This window comes from Urocitellus parryii, chromosome 3, assembly GCF_045843805.1.
Source record: "Urocitellus parryii isolate mUroPar1 chromosome 3, mUroPar1.hap1, whole genome shotgun sequence".
Taxonomy (NCBI): Eukaryota; Metazoa; Chordata; class Mammalia; order Rodentia; family Sciuridae; genus Urocitellus; species Urocitellus parryii.
Window position 1 is genome coordinate 90108474 of NC_135533.1, and position 21815 is coordinate 90130288.

Consider the following 21815-nt stretch of genomic DNA (forward strand, 5'->3'; position numbering starts at 1 on the left):
TATTTAAATAATTACACTTCACTCAGGCAAGTCTAATAGAAATAGATAATAAAATGTTCCCCAGGTAGTATTTCATCTAATGGTGTAAAATCTAGCTGAGATTTAACTGGTTTTAACTGTGCTATGTTATCATTATGCTAATTGTTCATAATGTCTTAGTGCTTTGTCATTTCAATTTTCACTAACATTAAATCACTTGGTATAGAGGATGAGAAGAAATTAATGACTTTTCACATAAACAAATATAAAGTAATCTTTTAATTATTTTCTCCTTAGGAACATTGGGTAATGTGGAACATGGGAACCAATATCAGCTTAAATTAATGTATGAACATAATCTTCAGAGAACAGCCTTCAATATGACTTATGGATCATTTGGTGGGGTAAAAGGTAATTTGTTTTTAATCATCAGTATGTTATTTTAAATGATAGATTTAAAATATTTCGTCATATTAAAATGGAGGATTTTGTAGTTTGAATCTTAGAGCAAGTTAAAATAAGATATTTTATTGAAAAGTTTGTATCCAAATATTCAAAACAATAAAAAAGGAAACTTTAAACAACAGATGTGTTTGATTTTCATAGCCTTTGTACATGGTCTACTGAAATTGAGTGGTTTTTTTTTTTTTTTTTTGTGTGTGTGTGTGCTAGAACTGTGTGCCTGCCTATTTGAGGGAGATTAAGGGCTGACCTTCTTACTGACAGGCAGTACTTGCTGTATCTGCTACAGACATGGTGAAGCTGCAAACCCTTCTCTTCATCCTACTTATCTCCAGAGCTGCTGCATGGAGTTCTTATGGGTTGTTTTTATGCAAGAGCAACTGTAAGAGTGGACAAGTGAGGGCTGAGATATAGGCTTGATTGTGCTTATCAAATCACACTTTCTGGCTTGAAGTAAATCTACCCTAGAGGAAGTGGTGCCTTTTTAAATTTCACAAAGGCATAACTTTTCCCAAGTACAGTTGTCCTTTGGTATCCTTGGGCCTTGGGAGATTGAGTCTAGGACTCCCCTTACCTGTAGATATCATAATCCCTTATGTAAAATCCCTTAGGTAAGCCAGGTATAGTGGTGTACCCCTAATCCCAGCAACTCAGGAGGCCGAGGCAGGAGGATTGCAAGTTCACAGCCAGTCTCAGCAACTTAGTGAAATAAAAAATAAAAATGGCTGAGGATGTAGCTCAGTGGTTAAGCGCTCCTGGGGTTAACTCCACAGTACAAAAAAAAAAAAAACCACCAAAAAACCAAAAAAAGGTGGTGGGGGGATAGTGTTTGCATATAACCTACACATATCCTTAGTATACTTTAAAATATTTTAGATTACTTATAATACCTAGTACAATGTAAGTGCTATGTAAATAGTTGTTAGATTGTATTGTTTAGGGAATAATGACCAGAATAAAAAACTCTGTACATATTTAGTTCAGAGCATCTTTTTTTTTTTTCTGGGTTGGGGATAGAACCCAGTGTTTCCTGCATGCCAGGCAAATGCTCTAGCACTAAATCATATCCCAGCCTTCTTGGATATTTTTTTTATATTTATTTTTTTAGTTGTAGTTGGACAGAATACCTTTATTTATTTTTATGTGGTATTGAGGATTGAACCCAGGGCCTCACATGTGCTAGATGAGCGCTCTCCACTGAGTCATAACCCCAGGCTCATTCCTTCCTGAATATTTTTGATGCCAGGTTGGTTGAATACACTGATGCAGAATGTTATAATAGGAAAGCTGACTGTACTGGCTGGTAAGGATGTGTTCTTCCAACCTTGGCATTTTTGTTTCTAATTAGCAAAAATGCTCCTTCAGTATGTGTACTAGAACTAGAACTTCTGGAATCTCCAGGGCATGGTGCTTGTGTACATTACTGCTATTTGAGTGTGTGTTGGGAGTTCTTATTGATGGCCAGAGTTTTCTCACTGCATTGTAACACGGAAGAAGAGCTGGTGGTGCTGGGTTGAGAACAGAAGTCATGTGGTGACACTTGTCCATGTTATTTTGTGACTGTGGTTGAGTATGAATGTATATATGTACTTGTGCCACCTGCAGAACATGATTAGGAATTTTATAATATTTTTGCTCTTTTTGAGTTTATGTTTTTGTGAGTTTATTTTTTAACTGTTACATTACAGTGGTTAGTTATATTACATTTTTCTTTAATTACACAAGAAATGACTATTTTTGAAGTATCTTTCATCTGTGTGAACTCCATTTTTATTCATACATAGAGGTTAAAGCAGGGAGGGCATAGATGAATTTGGGCATACCAATTACCAAGCATAGACTTTTGTTTTGCAGTATTGAGGATTGATCCCAGGGGTGTTTTACCACTGAGTAACATCCCTAGTCCTTTTTATTTCTTGTTTTGAAACAAGGTCTCACTATGTTGCCCAGACTGGCTTCTAACTTTAGATCCTCCTGCCTCAGCCTCCTGAGTTGCTAGGATTATAGGAATGTGCCTCCATACCTGGCACAATCATAGATACTTTTGGTGGTGATATGCAGCTAAAAGTTTGCTGTGACCTAAAGTGATGTGAAACAGCAGTTGGTTAGATTGCAGAATTACTTAACTCGAGTAATGAGAATGTTTGCATTATTTGAGGAGTGTGGGAAATGTTTAGAGTTAATGAAGAGAGAAAGAGATTTATGAGAGAAGCAAATTTTAGTCAGTACCTCCTTCCACTCTCAGCTTTTAGAATTGATTTTCACTTTTTTTTTTTAAAGTCTGACACCATTGGGGGATTTAGATCTCCCTTTGCTATTTTCAACTTATTTTTCCCTATCAAATCCCCAGAAGCAAATTGCTAAATTCTGTATTCCATCTGGATTCCAAAAAATTATAATTAGAGAAAAAAAGTGCTTTGGCTAATTAAAAGTAGTTTTTAAAAAAATTATATCACAACATTTTTTAATTTTTGAGTACTGGGAATTGAACCCAGGAATTCTTTATCACTGAGCTACAGTATCTCCCAAGCACTTTTAATTTTTATTTTGAAGCAGGGTCTCCCTAAGTTACTAAGTTACCTAAGTGAAGGCCTCACTAAATTGATGAGTTTGGCCTCAAAATTGTGATCCTTCTGCCTTAGATTCCTGAGTTGCTGGGATTACAGGTTGGAGCCACCACACCAGACTCATGACAATTCTTTAGATCACATAGTAAATGTTATTTTATATAGATTATATTGTATTTTTATTTCTTTATCAGATCACATTAACCCAATTAAAGAATTTTCTTGCTTTTGTGTAACATTTTTTGCTGGACTTTATAATGGACTTCCAAAGTAATGTGATGGAGTTCAGGACATGCGTCCTAAAATATGGGATCATGGGGCTGGGGGTATGGCTCTGTTGTAGAGCACATGCTTACCATGTATGAGGCCTTGGGTTTAGTTCCCAGCACCAAAATAAGAAGGAAAAAAAATGCAAAAGACCTTGACAATTTGAAGAACACCATAGTAGCAGGGAGATTACTCTGACCTTTCCTCTACCCTTCTGCCCTGAAGCAGATCATTAGACTTATAGGAGAGGTGTGCTTCCTATACCCAGAGGGGAGAAGTATCCTTGTCTCTGAAGATGAAAGGTCACAGAGAAGAATCTGAACAATCAGGCTTTGCCGAGTACCTTGTTCATTACCATTAGATCATACCCCCTTGGCTGTATCATATTTTTCCAATTTCTTTTTTTCCTAGTGATCAATGTTTTTATTTATTTATTTATTTATTTTACAGTAGAATGCATTTTTACATATTTTGTACAAATGGAGCACAACTTCTCATTCCTCTGCCTGTACATGATGTAGAGTAACTCCAATAGTATAACCATACGTGTATATACGATAATAACGTTTCTCATTCTACCAACTATCCAACTATCCATTTCTTTCTTTCTTTTTTTCTTTTTTTTTTTTTTTGGTGGTGCTGGGGATTGAACCCAGGGCTTTTGGGAATGATGAAAATGTTCTAAAATTAGATCATAGAAGCCTGGTTTGGAGGCTCACATCTAAAATCCCAGTGACTTAGGAAGCTGAGACTGGAGGATTATATGTTCAAGGCCAGGCTGGATACTTGTTGATCCTGTCTAAAAATTTAAAATAAGGGATTTAGGATGTAGCTGAGTAGTAGAGTGCCCCTGGGTTCGATCCCCAGTAACATATACACATCTACACACATACAAGTGTGTTGCACATCTCTAAATACATTAAGAACTATTGAGTGGTTTACTTTATAAGAGTGAACTTTGAAGTATATAGGATAAAATCTAATGCTAGAGAGGTGAGTTATTCATTCTTCACGGTCATATCTCTCTTTCTCTCTCTCTCTCTCTCTCTCTCTCTCTTTCTGCTGGGGATTAAACCCAGGGCCTTGTGCATGCAAGGCAAATACTCTACCAACTGAGTTATATCCGCAGCCCATGAAAATGTCCTTGATACTATAACATAAGTCATAGAAATATGCATGAGAATGTATATTAGGAAATGATCCAAAATATGGTAGTCATATAAAGTTGCCATTTATTTATTTTTGTCTTCTTCCTGCCTTTCCTTCCTTCCTTTTGTATATAAATTGATGTACTTTTTTTTTGTAGTAAGAAGAAATTATAGGTGATCTAACTGAGAATGCTACATAAGTTTTGATGAGCTGATTCAGTGGATTATTATAAAGCTAATGTTTCATTTGTTGAAATGAAATCTTTCTTCATTAACCTTTGCCTACATTTCTGATTATTTCCTTAGGGTAAAATGTAGAGGTTATTAAGTCAGATAATTATAAAATGACTTTTTTCTTCATAATAAGTAGCCTTTAATGGGCATGTATGAATATACAACAGTGAATTCCAACTTTATGAATTACTATAAAGCACCAATTAAAAAAATAGAAGGAAGATCAGTAGAGTAGAAGGGGAGTAAGGGGAGGGATGAGGGGAGGGAAAGAGGAAGCACTGGGGACTGAAATGGAGCAAATTATATTCCTGCAGGTAGATTATGACCAAATGAACACCACTATTATGTATAACTATAATGCACTAAGAAAAACATTTAAAAAAGAAAGCTTTTCCCTTGAATACTATACAAATAAATGGTACAAAGTATAGAACTTGGGGAGAAGAAAGCAAAAATCACCTCTAAGTTAAGCACATTTCAAAAGTTTCATTTTCTAAACTTAATGTCTCTACCTTTCCAGGAGAGAGTGGGTCATTCTTTTAATTTGAAAAATTCCTAAGAGTTAATCTGGGTATAAAAAAGGGAAACTTAGGGCTTCAATAAAGGAATTAAACACAAACAAAACCCAGTACTGCTCAGGAGTCTTAGGCAGGAGGGTTGCAAGTTTGAGATTTTCCTGGGTAACTTAGTGAGACCCATTCTCTCAAAGGGCTGGGAATGCAGCTCAGAGGTAGAACACTCCTAGATTTGGTCCCCAGTACCACAAAACCAAACCAAAAACCCCTCTGTGTCGGGTTTTTAAACAAATATTTTAAATAATTATTATTTAACAATATTTTAAACAAAATGTTTTTTAAATGTATTTATTTATTTTAAATAGGTATATATGACAGCAGAATGCATTTTGATTCATTGTACACAATTGCAGCAAACCTCTCATCATATGTGCAGTCATACATGTACCTAGGGTAATAATGTCCATCTGATTCTCCCCATCTCCTCTCCCCTCTCCTTTTCCCTCCCCTTTCCCTTCCCTTCTCTCTACTTTGCCCAGTCAAAGTTCCTCCATTTTTTCCAAGAGCACCGACCTTATGGATCACCGTCCACTTATTATTATTCAGCCTTTGGTTTTTTGAGCAGTCACATCAATGTTTATAGCAGCATATTCACAATAGCTAAACTGTGGAAGCAACCTATATGCCCTTCAATAGATGAATGGATAAAGAAACTGTGTTATATATACACAATGGAATATTACTCAGCATTAAAACAAAATGTTTTAAAACAAGGGAAGGCTGCAGAAGAGGCCTGTTTGTACATGCATCAGAATTAGTTACCACTAGATGGCAGTCCTCTACAACTTTGTGCCTTTATACTGTCTGAATAAGGTTTGGTATGAAATCACTAATGGAGGAATTTTGATCTCAAGTTAACTCTTTATCTCTTATTAAAAATAAATGTAACTTCTTCAAGTTGCAGAAAATAATAGTGTTTTTAAAAATAGTAATAGTGTTTTTAAAATTATAATACAAGTTCTGATTCCTCACATGTTGAAGTTTGAACATTAGAGAAGCACATGGAGGCAAGCATATAAAGCAGGATTTATTTAAAAAGGGGTAACATAGACTTCTCCAAGGAGGGAGAAGGGGGCCATAGCAGGTGTCCTGTATCCCAGAAGTGAGGTGTTCTGCCCTTTTTATATGTTCTAGGCTTCCTTTGTTTTTCTGCCCTCTTCCTCTTTTCTTTATCTTTCCTGCGTACATGACTAGGCATTTGACTAGGCCTAGGAAATGCTCCTTGGGATGCCCAAAAGGTGGGAAACAGGTGGGCTGAAGGGAGAAGGGCAGGATGGAGTAGCCAAGGACACATTGATTAACAACCTTATAGCTTCCTGTAGAGAGGGTCAGTTCCTGGAATAGGTCACCTTAGCAACAGGTTGGAGCCTGGCAGGTTCTTGATAAGAGTGGAGGAAGGGCTTTGAAGGAATTAACGTTTCAGTCTTTCAGGGGACAGTCTCCAACCTGTGGGAATCACTCAAAATTGGCCTCCTTGATCTGACCTGATTCAATTTACTTATTTATACTGACTGCCTGTATAATTCTGGCTTCAGTAACATAGAATATAATGTTAAAGTGCTTTCTAACTGTGCTTCTCAAACTTTAATTTGCATTTGAATAACAAGGAGATCATGATAAAAACACAGATTCTGACTCTAAGTCTGTAATTGGACTGGAGATTCTGAATTTCTGATGGTATTTCAGGTGATGTGAAGTTGCATGTGGTAGCCCTGCACCTGCCAAATGCTCATTTTGAACCAGACAGTCTTCTAAGCTCTTTACAGGTTGAAAACCTTGTCTAAAATTTAAAAAGTGAAGGCTCATAACCCAGGTTGTATGCATGTAGAAGATTGTGGTTTAAACCAAACTAATCTGCCACCCATATCTGGTCTATGAGTGAATTTACCTCCTTTCCAATTCAGAATAAAACCCTCCTTTTAGAAAGTTACTCGCTGGGTATGGTGGCATATACCTTTAATTCCAGCTACTCAGGAGGTTGAGGTTGGTAGATCACATGTTCAATGCCAGCCTCAGCAATATGGTAAGAGTATCTCAAATAAAAGGCAGGGGATATAATTCAGTAGTAGAATATTTCCCTAGGATACAAGAAGCCCTGGGTTCAATCCCCAGTGTGGGGAAGGGTGATGGGATAGGATTGGTTGGGGAGTGTTGTTTTGTTTGGCTTAAGTGTATAACTTTGATTCTTCATAGATTATGGGGAACTATGCTGGGTAATTTCTGGGCCATATATTTGATTTTTCAATTTCAGTTTTCTGGTTGGTGCTTTGGTTTGTAAGAAAAGTCCAAAAAACAGTCCCAAAGAAAGTATGATATTTTTTCTAACTATCTATTTTTTTAAATAGGGAATGTGTTTTTGTTAAATTCTTAAAATTTTTTTTTGGTTGTAGGTGGACATATAATACCTTTATTTAATTTATTTATTTGTATGCAGTGCTGAAAATCAAACTCAGTGCTTCACATGCTCTACCACTGAGCCATAACTCAGCCTTGAGGAAGATATGTTTTGAAGTTAATATTTTTTTTTGTGGGGTACTGGGTACTGAACCCAGGGGTGTTTTACCACTGAGTCATATCCCCAGTTCTTTTTATTTTTTATTTTGAGAGCGGGTCTCACAAAATTGCTTGGATCCTAGCTAAGTTGGTGATACTGGAGTTGAACTTGTGATCTTCCTGCATTAGCCTCCCAAGTTTCTGGGATTACAGGTGTGTGCTACCATACTTGGGCCCTTTTTATTTTTTAATTTGACAGGCTCTTGGTAAGTTCCTTAGGGCCTCACTAAGTTGGTGTGGCTGGGCTTGAACTTGGATCCTCCTGCCTTGGATCCCCCTCACCCTCACCCCAGATCCTGAGATTATAGGCATACACCACTGCTCCTGACCAACATTTATATTTTTTTAGAAAATGTTTTTTTTAGTTATATATGGAGACAATATCTTTATTTTGTTTATTTTTATGTGGTACTGAGGATCGAACCCAGTGCCTGACATGTGCAAGGTAAGCACTCTGCCACTGAGCCCCAGCCCCAGCCCCAACATTTAATTTTTTTTTTAAGTTTAAATCTAAGCTGCTTTTTTGAAGGCACATGGACCTGGGTTTATCTTAGTTTATCTTTGTTTTTTGGTGGTACTAGGGATTGAACCCAGAAGTCTCTACCACCAAGCTATATGTTAGCCCTATTTATTTATTTACTTATTTAGGTACTGGGGATTGAATCCAGAGTATTGCTAAGTTGCTAGGGCCTCACTAAATTGCTGAGGCTGGGCTTAAACCTGTGATCCTCCTGCCTCAGCTTCCCAAGCTGCTGGGATAGAAGGTCAGTGATAAAGACAAATATCATTTTTAGATCAACTGCTTTCACTTTGCTCAGTAGAATACGATGCTTTATGTTGTCTGTGTAATGTATCTGGCTACTGTCAAGATATTTGAATTGGAGTTTTCTTTACTCATCATCTGACTTGGAGATGTTAGTTACATCCTTATTTATCCGAAATTTGTCTTGTAGAACTGTGATAAGTGATAAATTGATAAACCTTATAATGTATAGGAATCTTTGAAGCATGCAAAATGGACACTGAAAAGGTATTGTTGATTTTTTTGAGGTGTACAGGGCTTTTTAGAGACTGAACCAAGACTTATATATTTAGTCCATCTTTGTATCATCTTTCTTCATCTATTCCTTCAACCAACCAGTGCATATTTACTGAGAATCTTCTGAGAGTTCAGGCACTGTACTAGTTTGAGTAGAAAGATGAATAAAATTGTTTATGGTTTCAAGCAGCTCACAAGCTATATGTTAGCCCTATTTATTTATTTACTTATTTAGGTACTGGGGATTGAACCCAGAGTATTGCTAAGTTGCTAGGGCCTCATTAAATTGCTGAGGCTGGGTTTAAACCTGTGGTCCTCTTACCTCAGCTTCATGAGGAAAGTGAAGAATAAGATAACTTATTCTTCTTGAGAAGATTTTTCTTTAGACTTTAGAGCACTTTTTAAAAAATTACTTTGCTTTAAAAACCCTTGTGGTAGGCATGATGGCATACACATGTAATTCCAATGGCTTGGGAGGCTAAGGCAGGAGGACCACAAGTTCAAAGGCAGCCTTAGTGAATTTAGTGAGAACCTTAGCAATTTAAAGAGACTGTCTCAAAATAAAAGTTAATGCCCTGGTAACCCTCTCCCCCTCCAAAAAAACAAAAACCAAACCTTGTTATTTTCAGACTATTAAATTGGTTTTTCTTATAGCTTAAAGCCCATGATAAGGCAAAGGTATCATCTTTAGCAATTAGCTGATTTTTAGTGGAGATAGACATAGTACTCTTCAAGAATACTATGACTCTGTTGAGACTGAAAAATTTAAGGAGAATAGGAAGAGGAATTAACACAGAGATTAAGAGATGCAAATGGGATGTACATTGTGGTCCATGCTTGTAATCTCAGTGATTTAGGAGGCTAAAGGCAGGAGAACCACAAATCTGAAGCTAGCCTAGGAAATTTAACAAGACCCTCAAAAATTAAAAAGGGCTGAGGATGTAGGTCAGAGGTAAAACTCCTTTGAATTCAATACTCAGTACAGAAAAAAGAAAACAAAAACAAAAATGAAAAAATGTGGGGATGGAGGGCAGATGGGTTGTGGCTCAGTGGCAGAGTGGTTGTTTAGCATACTTGTAGCTGTGGGATTGATTGCCAGGATTGGGGGTGATAGTACATACAAGTGGAGAGAGGAGAACATGGTGTCACATAAAGGTAGGGAAGAGTTTCTCTTTTTTTGGTACCAGGGTTTGAACTAAGGGGTATTCAGCCACTGAGCCCCAGCCCCAGCCCTAATTTGTATTTTATTTAGAGACAGGGTCTCACTGAGTTGCTTAGTGCCTCGCTGTTGCCGAGGCTGGCTTTGAACTCAAGATCCTCCTGTCTCAGTTTCCCAAGATGCTGTGATTACAGGCGTGCACTACAGAGCCAGGCTGGGAGGGAAGAGTTTCAAGCAGTAATAGGAGTCAAAAATGTCACAGGTTAAGCACCTGGAGCATTGAAAAGAAACCACTGGATTTGGCTATTTTTAAGTCATCTATGATACAGGAACAGTTTTAAAAGAAGGGGAAGAATGTTGGTCAGGTTGCCCAGGAAATTGAGGAATTGTTAGAGAAGAAATGGAAATCCAAAAGGAAAGCTCATATATAAAGAAATTTGGTCTTGGGCTGGAGTTGTGGCTCAGTGGTAGAGTGCTCACCTTGCATGCACAGGCACTGGGCTCGATCCTCAGAACCACATATATGTAAAATAAAGATATTGTGTATACCTAAAAAAACAAATATTAAAAAAAAAGAAATTTGGTCTTGAAGGGAGGGGGAAATTAAGGCCATAACTGTGAGGGAAAAGTAAGGAGGAGAAGTCTTTGAAGATGAAAACTTTATCTGATGAACAAAATGTTTTCCATAATATTTTGCTGAAAAATTAATTTGTGTTCATTTTTATTTTACAAATTATGTTATTTGTATTATGATGTGCCTATTTTGTTCCTTAGAATTTTATTTCTTATCACCCAATTTGTACTGTATAGTCATATTGCATTGCCTTCTTCTCATAATGAATTTGTGGTTTATGAAAAAAGGATTCTTTAAGATTATCACCACTATTTACTTGTTTGTTCTATTTTTAAAGATTATTTTTCTTGATCATAAGCTTAGTTTTATGTGAGGCTATTCACATTTTGAGCTTTCCTGGTAAACACATAACTTAAAGACTTAAAGGACTGTTAGTATCAAAAATCAGAATCTCACAAGGTAGTGAGACTCTGTCTCAAAAAATCAAACCAAACCAAACCAGGGCCAGGATGTAGCTTAGTGGTAAAGTATACCCCTGGGTTCAAATCAGTAGGAACACCAAAACAAAAACAAAACAAAAACAAACAAAAAACCAGAATCTCTCAAGTTTTGCAGTGACCACAATTTTGCTTTTCTGTGTGGATTTGGGTGTATTTCTGTTATCTTTCCAGCCTTGCTTTTGGTATAACTGCAGATTACATTGGTTTCAGCTGACAGTAGGAACACTGAAAAGAAAACATTGAATTTGGCTGTTTTTAAGCCCTAGGGTTTGTGTTATCTTTGGTTAGCAGATATTAGGTGCAGTTTTATGGGATATACAAAAACAGACAAACTCTAAATTGGTAAAAATATGCTTGTTTGGGCTGTCTGTGAGTTAAGATCCTGCTCAAAGAAGGGGCTAGTGTAGACAGGAGCCACCCTTAACTCAGTTACGTAATAATAACAAAATAATAGCAAAACAGTATAGTAACAATAGAAAATGAAATGGATTTTGGGTGGCTCAGAACTAAAAAGGCCCATCTTACCTTTGGTTTCTCTTTACCTCCTAGAACCTCCCTTAGAGTGTTCCATATGACAGGAGTGGCAAGCAGTGGTAATTTGGGAATGTGCTGGAAGAGGTCTAAGTGGATTGGAGAAGGCAGAGGCTTGCCCTGGGTCCCCAGCAACCTTATTCTGGCAACATTGTTGGGGAATATTTGCTCTCAATGTTTCTTCATTTTCAGAGTTTTGTTATAATTCAATTGAATGCTTTGCAAGGTCACTTGTTATATTTTTAGTTCTGGGATGCATACATATTTTAAATTTGGGGGTATGTCCCAAATTCTTTATAGATAGATTAAAACTTATAACAATGTAGGGCATGATTTTACTTCATATCTTTCTCACACCAAAATGTGCATACTTTTGTTATCATATGAAAATGTTATATTTTCATTGAAATCATATTTTCAAATTAATATTTTAAACATCTAGACCTATAGAAAAGAGAAAGTAATTGATTTAGCACCACCTCTCAGACATAACCGCTGATAACATACCAGAGTACAGTATAATGTAATCAGAAAGTTCCAATGTGAGCTAACTTGAGTAATTTTATTTTTTTGGAATTTACCTCTCATCATCAAAAAGACACAACCATTGAAAAATGTTACATTTATTATGTAAAGTCTGGTGCTGTATAATATGGGATGTAAGCAACATGGCAATAAATGTTAAATGGATATTTCTTAGAAAGCTTTGACTTCGTATTCATATATCTTTAAACTATTTTTTCTTATTTATGATACTAGGGATTGAACCCAGGGCCTTGTGCATGCTAGACAAGCACTCTACTGCTGAGCTATGTCCCCAGCCTTCTCCTTTTTTTTTTTTTTTTTTTAAGACTTGAAGACAGGTTCTCATTAAGTTATTGAGGCTAGCCTCAAACTTGTGATTATAGGTTTGCACCACTGCACCTGTCTTATTATTTGTATTCTTGATGGCTTCCATTCTAACTGGAGTGAGATGAAATCTCAGTGTAGTTTTGATTTATATTTTTCTAATTGCTAAAGATGTTGAACACTTTTTTATGTATTTGTTGTTGAGTTTTATTTCTTCTTTTGAAAAGTGTCTGTCTAGTTCACTTGCCCATTTATTGATTGGGTTATTTGATTTTTTTGTGTTAAGTATTTTGAGTTCTTTATATGTCCTCTTTTTTATAAATTAAAAAAAATATTTTTTAGTTGTAGATGGGCACAATACCATTAATTAATTAACTAATTAATTAATTTTTATGCAGTGCTAACGATTGAACCCAAGACCTCACATGTGCTAGGCAAGTGCTTTACCACTGAGCCATATGCTCCAGTCTTTTATAAGGCACTAGTTCATTTATGCAGATGGGGCCTTCATGACTCAATCACTTCCCCAAATACCACCATAATAGGGATTAAGTTTTAATACATAAACTTTGGGGACATATAGATCATAGTAAGTAGCCTCTGGCAGTGATTTTAGATCTGTCCATTTTAATTAATTAATTGGGGACTGAAACCTAGGGGTGCTTATTACCAAGCTATATCTCCAGCCCTTTTTTTAATTTCTTATTTTGAGGCAGGGTCTCTCAAAGTTGCTTCGGGCTTCACCAAGTTGGGTTTTTAAAAAAAATCTTCTTTAAATTTTAAAATTTTTAGTTGTAGTTGGACACCTTTATTTTATTTATTTATTTTTGTGTTGCTGAGGATCAAACCCAGGGCCTTGCACATGCTAGGCAAATGCTCTACTGCTGAGCCACAACCCCAGCCCGTTGAGGCTGGCTTTGAACCTGCCTCAGCCTCCTGAGTTGCTCTGATTACAGGTGTGTGTCACTGTACCTGGTGGTTGATCTGTCCATTTTATATACTGTTCATGTTATGTGGATATGGGCTTCATGACATAGTAATCACATGACCCACTTGTCATTTGAGATTTGATATATGACACCACAGTTATGTTTCATTCCTCAGCAGAGTGTCCCTCAATTATTTATAATGCAACACATACACATATACAACATGTTAGGTTTGTTTTGGTTCTCATTTTATAGTTTTAGCTCTCTAGCCTCCCTTATCACCCCATAGGCTTGTTTTGTTTAATTCATATTCTTATTAAATTGCTCAGTAGTGTGAAAAGTTTTCAGTGAGCTTTCTTTGATTCCTGGTTTTGTTTTTCCTCCATCTGCCTTTTGTATATTGTCTTTCCTGCTTCCCCTCTCCCTGCCCTTCTTCTGTAGTGTGTTTGAGCATTTGCTAGGCCAGACTCTTCACAGACTTGCTTGGTCAACTCTGTCTGGGCTAGTCTGCTTTTGTATGTGCTATCTTTTTTCCCCTACCATCTGTTCCACCCAATCAAAGATGAGTTTGTTTTCCTTCCTGATATACTGTTTTGAGGACGAGATATTGTCTAGTCTCTGCCTATCACCTGTCTATGGGGGTAATGGGTTAGGGATGGGAGGTGGAGATATTTTCTGTGGTTGTGGCAGCCTTCCTGGAAGATATGGCCTCAGCCCTTTTTTCTGCATCTTACATCTCATACTATCTGAATAGTGTGAAGCTCACACTATTTGGATGGCCTTTAACTTGAAATTTATACTCCTGGGTAGTCAGTAACCTGTTATCTTGGAAGGTGTGGGAGATACTCTCAAACTTTGATCTTCTGGGTAAGGATTTCCTCATCAGGTTTCCCTGAGTCAGTCGCATATATTCCTTCTCTTGTTTGTCGAAATCTCATCATAAGTTATTTCCATTACCTCCCTATCCACTTTTTATTTTTTGCAGCAGTGGGGATCAAACCCAGCAGTGCTATACACAATAAGCTACACCTCAGCCCTTTTAATTTTTAATTTTGAAACAGGGCTCTCCAAATTTCCCAAGCTGGCCTTGAATTTGTAATCCTCCTATTTTAGACTCCTGAGGAGCTGGAATTATAGGCATGTGCTGACATGCCCAGCCCATCCACTTTTCTTTTGGCCCCACTTGAGTGTGTATGAAGGTTCCTGTGGCAGTTTCTCCTCTAGCCCATCGCTTACTCATACTGATCATAATTGCTGGAGATAGTTAGCTTACTTGGTACTTTTTTATAGTCTATCCTCTTTTCTCCTCCTTCCTTTACTTCCTTCCTTTTTTTTTTTTTTTTTTTTTTTTTTTTAGTACTGAGGATTGAAACCAGTGCTGTATTACCATTGAGCTACTTTTTAAGTTTTGAAACCTTATCTTGCTAAATTGCTTAGGCTGGCCTTGACCTTGTGATCCTCCTGCTTTAGCCTCCTCAGTTACTCCTACCTTTTTTTTTTTTTAAGAAAAATATGCAAAGGGTCAATATGTCTTTGTTGTTGTTGTTTGACAGGAAGGGAATATGGTGAAATTAGAGATTTTTGGTATTATGGACACTTGCATTTCTCTAGACTGTTTCCCTCCTGAATCTGTTTTCCTCTAAATTTGGAAGTTTTAGTGAGATTTTCAGAATTTTGTTTATTCACACTCTTACCACTGCTCCTCCTTGTGTGAAGTTTATAGTTAGCAGTTTTACATAATGCATGACATTTGGTCCTAAAGATTCTCACAAACATCTGCTTGATGGTCCACATTTTTCAAAGACTCTATAATAAAGTTACATCTTTTCCTTAGTTTCAGTTTTTCTAGTACATGTTTGCTATTCTTTATTATTAACTTATTTATTTGTTTTCTTAATCAACAATATTACATTTTTGAGTAGGCTTTTGAAACTCATCCCCATGCTAGATTTAAAAACTGGATGTTCATCAAAAAAATTCTTGTGGCCTCAACAGTAGTTGTTTGATGATTCTTGTAGAATCCCGGACAGGCAATCTTTTATTTCCATTAAATGAGCTATTTATTTAGCACAGATTAATTTCATTGTATTTGATATGAATATCTTTTTTTTTTCCAGATTGTTTTTGGCTTTTAAATGTGTTTGCTTTGATGTGGTCAAATTGTTCTTTTTCTACACAATTTATTCTGTTTCTTGTAAGCCAAGAAGCTTTTCTTCTATGCAGAGTTTTTATGTTTCTGATGTCTGGAGTTTGCTTTTCTGGCAGGAATTTTTATATTTATTAATAGAGAAAACTACATGGAGAGTGAGCTATTATTTGTGATCTCTTATGTGTTGTGCTATTGCATTTAACCCTATTAATTACTGTTTTCAGACTGGAAAATCAAAGCTCAGCAAAGGTAAGGGTCCTCTCTGAAATTATAACCAGGCACAATGAGGTTTTGAGCTATGTAATTCCAAATACATTCCTTTCTAATACATTACCTCTTATTTAATTGCCTTGCTAGTTAGAGAGAGAGGATCTGTATGTACTCTCAGAGGAAGGAAAGGGAGACTTTCCTGTAAGCTTACTGTAGGTAGAGACCATGGCTTTTTGTTTTGTGTATGTTGTGTTTTGCAGTCATGTCAAGTACTGGGTGCTAAATAAGTGTTGAATGAATGAGCCAAAACAGTGACTGGGCAGAGTCAATGTTATATTAGACCTTCAATCTAATATAACATTTTTCAGAACAAATGTTAGCCCAGTGCCTTCATTCTACCCAGCTTCTGCGTTTCTATACAACAAACAATGTGTTGATCATCTATTACAATGTATGAGTTATGGTTATCACTGTCCTCCTTAGTGGTAAAGTGTGGGTGATTACTTGGGTCTTCTGGGTTTATCTTTACTCAAAATATTTCTCAATTTACCAATGGTGCAGTATTTACATGTTAAGCTTACTTGTACAAATAACAAGTTTTCATCTACTTGCTGTAGTGTTTCTATATATTTTTCATCCTTTTATTATTAATTTTTAGTATAAAATGTAATTTAGAACTACTATGTATAATAATGCTCACAAATAAAAATGTTTTTGATTTAAAAATATTACTTAAATCCTTTAATATTTAATATAAAAGACATTTGACTTCCTTTTGACCTTAATCTCTCTTGTCTATCATGCAATTTGAAAGATCATTTTCCTTTAACTCTTCCAGTTGTTCTACTTTTTTCTTTTCAGTCATATGGAACTTCAGAAAGAGCAGAATTTTTACCAAGGAAAGTTTAACGTCAGAATGTAGACATAATATGGGCATGGTGTAGATTAGAGGTCTGGCAGCACAGTAGTCCCACACTTGGGATTGAGGTGGAAAGAAAATACTATATATAAAAGGTTCAGTATGTTTGGGCTGTAATTGTCAGTAAAGGGGGTGCACAGAATTTTACTAATGATATATATGAGCATGGTAGAATATTTTTTAAATCATAAAATGACTTCTATAAGCTCGTATGGGATTATATTGTCACATAAATAAAAATTCATGAATTCTTTTGAATAAAAGTCCTGCCAAAGAAAATAGTGAAAAGTCAGTGGGAGAGTCAGTCACCTTTTGCCTCATTTTGAGGCAAGTCTAGATAATCAGATTCTCAGCCTTCAAATAACTTCTAATTGTCTAAAGTGCAGCCTTTTTCTTGTCTGCCAAGAGAATGTATCAGTGGCCACATGTGGTTGCTGAGAGGCTGTGCTTCTCCCAGCTGTCTAGATTCTTTGATTGCTATCCAGAGAGGGAGCTGATATGCTCAGCTGGGGTGAATGAATAGCCAGAACACAGCCTTGCTCTTTGGTGTGGGACTCTTAGTGCACATAAAAGAGTAACACTATTTTCCTCTTAGGGAATCAGGGGATAATGTTTTGATAGCCCTTGTCTTACCAGTGAACCATATGGCCCCTATTTTCTAATACATGTGGTTGAAATGTTAGACACTAATGTTAGAGGAAGAATTCCTACAGTATACTGGCTCCTGTTCTTGCATAGGTATTAAAGTGTAGGTGTTTTATAATATTGGAGAACTTCCCTCATTTATTTTTAAGATCCTTTATAGATCCACAGTGAGAAGCTGGGAGATCAAGGGGATAATAGGATTGACTCTCATCCTGTACTGGGTTTTCTCATATACATGGCATTCATTTATAAAATTTCTGGTCCAAGATCCATAAAACAATGTTATTTTCAAATAGCGTCTTTCTATATATTATGTTGTATAAAACTTAGCTCCTGGGGGAAGACTTATAAAGAGAGTTCTCTGTGGTCTGCCAATTCATTTTTTACATAATGGTTTAAAGTTGTTACTTTTTCTAAAAGGTGAATTCTGATTCTCTCTCTGTATACACTATAGAAATTGAGTTGTTAAATACCCCTTTGCGTGCTCTTCTAAGAGGAGCAAAGGCTTAAAACAATGTTTAAAGTTTCTTGGTATAGCTTGAAAAAAAAGTACAAGAATTTCTTTTATAGTGGCTGAATGTGAAGACTGGAAAAGTATTATGGTAATGTCTCCGGTCAGCACTGTCTTTGACAAAGGGATGGTTAAATGTGGTATTCTTAGCTGGGCATGGTTGTGCACCTGTTGTCTAGCTACTGGGGAGACTGAGGCAGGAGGATTGCATGTTTCAGGCCAGCCTGGAAAACCAAAACTGTAGTTCTATTAGTGTTTGGAAATCATTTTTGATCTGTACATATGTTCTAATATGGTTTCTCTTTAGACAATGGGATAACAAATATTAGATATTTTATTCAATTGAGAAGGCAAATGATCACTACAAATTGCTTTACTCAAATGACACTGTGATACATAGAGAGTTCCAACAGTTTCAGAAATTTATCTACAAAACACAGTGCCATAAATGAACTATTTTTCTTTCCCCGTAGTCTCTGTTAAATTGCCTCAGTAACCCTTTTCCATTCCACATGGAAATTTTTACTTACAGATTTAAATTCTAAACTGCAAGATAGAAATAGATGTGAATGCTTAATATGAAAAACGGATGTTTGTATTAACTACTACCATGTTAATGGTATTTTTAAGGGTATATTAGAGCTGGATGTGGTGGTGCATGCCTATAATCCCAGCTGCTTGGGAGGCTGAGGCTGGAAGATCAAAAGTTCTAGGCCAGCCTAGGCAACTTAGCAAGACTCCATCTCAAAATAAAAAATGAAAAGGTCGGGGGATATAGTTCAGTGGTGGAGTGGCCCTGAGTTCAATCCCTAGTCCTCCCCACCCCCACAAAAAAAGGATATATGTATGGTATAAAATTTAAGGGTATTATCTTTTTGATAGACTTTAGAGTGATTTCCAGTTTTTCTACAGATATGAACAAAGCTATAGTGAATTTCCTTATGTAATTTGTTATGTGAACAGTGTAAAAATAAGTGTCATATAAATGTAGGATTTTTCTTTAACTATTAATTTTTTTCAATTCTTTTTACTATTATAAAATATTTTTAGCTAAGGATATTGAGAATAGAGTTCTAATGTTAGAAGCATGCTCTATGTGGAAAAAATGACATTATACATTTACCTCAATCTTTTTTTTTTTTTTTTTTTTTGCTATTAGAGATTGAACCCAGGAGCACTTAACCACTGAGTCACGTCCCCAGCCCCCCCCCCTTTTTATGTTTATTAGAGATAGGGTCTTGTTGAGTTGCTTAGGCCCTTGCATAAGTTGGTGAGGCTAGCTTTGAACTTTCAATTCTACTGCCTCAAGCCTTTCAAATTGCTGGGATTACAGGCGTATGCCACCACACTTGGCTTACCTCTTAATCTTTAAATCTACAAAATTTATACTTTCAATTTTTCATATAATACATATTTTAAGTCACTTTTGACTAATTTAGAATATCAAATGGTTAAATTGTGCATATCTGAATAAGTCTGTATTAGATTAATGTTTGAACTATATTTCTTTTTTTTAGAGAGAGAGAGAGAGAGAGAGAGAGAGAGAGAGAATTTTTTTAATATTTATTTTTCAGTTTTTGGTGGACACAACATCTTTATTTTTTATGTAGTGCTGAGGATCGAACCCATTGCCCCGCGTAGGCCAGGCAAGCACGTTACCGCTTAAGCCACATCCCCAGCCTCTCTATTTCTATTTAAATTAAAAATGAATTTGATTTTTAAAACCAAATTTCCTTATGTTGAAATTTGTGAATAAGAAACTTTTAAATCATTTCTAGATATTTGCTAAAATGAGACAATGCTATTTAATATGGAAACAATAACTGATAAATATTTCTAACTCTAATTTGAAATGTTATATTTATGCTTTTAGGGAACTGTGAACATAAAATAGGCAGTGGAAAATTAAGATTTCATATGGCTTTTTGCAGTTAGTTGATTAAGTCCTATATTATTCATTGTCCTAAAGATGAAATTTGTACAAAGTTTTGGAAGGTGTAAGTTGTATTAAAAGTGCTTGTTTCCAGTTTGTACAAACTGGCTTAAACAATCTTTCACTTTTCATTTACTGAAGGAAATATGTAAAAAGTAAAGGAAAATGTTAAGTAGGAACAAAATGCTGAGATGATGAAAAGCTACAAGGAAAGAAAAAAGACTTTAGAAAGAAACTAGTCCCCCCCCCCTTCAACAATCTGTCTGAATTCATTTTACTTTCATTATATTAGTTCTAGCCTGGAGGCAAAGTAAGTTGAGTATTACAACAAAGAGGGTGTTATAAGGAGGACTTTTTTTTTTCAATAATAAAGTATAACATATGTGTAAACCATGCAACCTTGTAACAGGAAACTTTATAATAAGGGAGGACTGTGCTTAGCTTTTCCACAATTTTGGAAGAATGAATTTTATTAGGTGTTAGACAAAGAAATTATCAACTGACTTTTATGCTGTAAGGTTGAAAGATTTGTTATGACCATTTCTAGACTTTAGCAGTGGTTTTAATGTGGGTCCTGATATATTAGGAACAGTGCCTAGCACTATTAATATGTCTACTGTTGCTAGTTCTCTTAAGGAATATGATGTTTAACTTTTGCCTTTCAGTGAAAGATTATTCAAAATTCTGTTTTTCTGTGGTTTTCTCAGCAGTATTAGGCTGTTCTTGAATTGATCAACACATAATATAATTTGGGAACCCAATCAATGGTTCCTTTCTTTTTGAAAGATGGTGACAAATTCTTTTGAAACTTGGGAAATTGGCTCCATCATTCATCCCTTATTCTTTCTTCTCCTGCTCAACTTTCTGAAAACCATATTGTTTTGATATCTATATACAAAATAGATTATCTGCTGGAAAATCAGTATATATCAATTATATTGGAATAAATATAAGCTTGACAAACAATATAGGTTAGTAGCCATTTGGCCTAATGGGTTACTCAGTTAATGAGGACACTAAAATTAGGGAGCTGTAATATGCCTGAAATATTTTTTTTGTAAATTTTCCCTGATTGTAAGATTAACTGGCAATAACTGTATTTTTCTGGCTTTTAAAGGCTAATATATCATGGTAGAGTTTTAGGATTTATATAGTGCTTATTATAGAATAGTTGGGCTCTTTGTATTTATCACACAGTTATTGAAGCAAGCTTGAAGTGTAGAAGTCAGTTCTCTGCCTTTTGGCTTTTCAGCAATCTTTTTAGTTTTTAAAAAACTTTTATTATACCTGTTCCCTTTCCTCTCTTCCCTCTCCCATTTAAAAATGATTATATACCCCATACACTTATGTACAATTTTAAATGATGGCAGTAGCATTTAAAGATGCCCTTTTATGTGTTTCATTGCACTGCAGAATGGCTAGAAAATCAAGGATGAAGTTCCTAGGAGATGAGATATTAGAAGGAAAAAGGTATTAGAAGTGTAGTAGCAAGATATATTGTTATACTTTAAAAAATAGACCACATACTCAGAGTATATTAGCAAGATGTTGTATTTTTTAAAACAGACCTTTTACTTTTAGCTGTGCAAGATTGCAGAAAAATTTAAAATAATTAATTTGATAAAACACAATGTTAAGTACTAGGCGAGCTTATGAAGGCATTAGTCTCCCCCTCTGTTTTCCAAAATAATGCATCTCTAACTTTATTCTGGTGATTAACTTCTTACCTCTAAATAATATTATAACACTAGTTTTTGATTTATCCTATTTCAATTTTATCTCTTGGTATATCACAGTGATAAAGGTTTGATATTGACACTTTCTCTTGTTCTTCTTCCAATTATATCACTACTCTCATTTTTGAGTCACCTTGGCATTTTTTAAAAATTCCTTCCTTGCTTCCTTCCTTCCTTCCTTCCTTCCTTCCTTCCCTCTTGTATTTATTTATTTATTTTTATGTGGTGCTAAGGATCGAACTCAGTGCCTCATGCATGCTAGGCAAGCACTCCCCCTGAGCTACAACTTCAGCCCATCTCTGCATTTCAAAACGTGATACTTATTCCTTTTTACCCCCAGAATTGG

At 35.7% G+C, this 21815-nt stretch overlaps 1 protein-coding gene across 2 annotated transcripts in view; it reads left to right on the plus strand.

Moving 5' to 3' along the window:
• The window catches only part of Bbs9 (Bardet-Biedl syndrome 9), a 477419-nt gene that overhangs the window by 32366 nt on the left and 423238 nt on the right, over window positions 1–21815 (plus strand). For both annotated transcript variants that reach the window (XM_077796775.1, XM_026387599.2), the window contains exon 5: window positions 277–390. In XM_077796775.1, the coding sequence (XP_077652901.1) occupies window positions 277–390 (114 nt within the window). The remainder of the gene's footprint in view (window positions 1–276; window positions 391–21815) is intronic.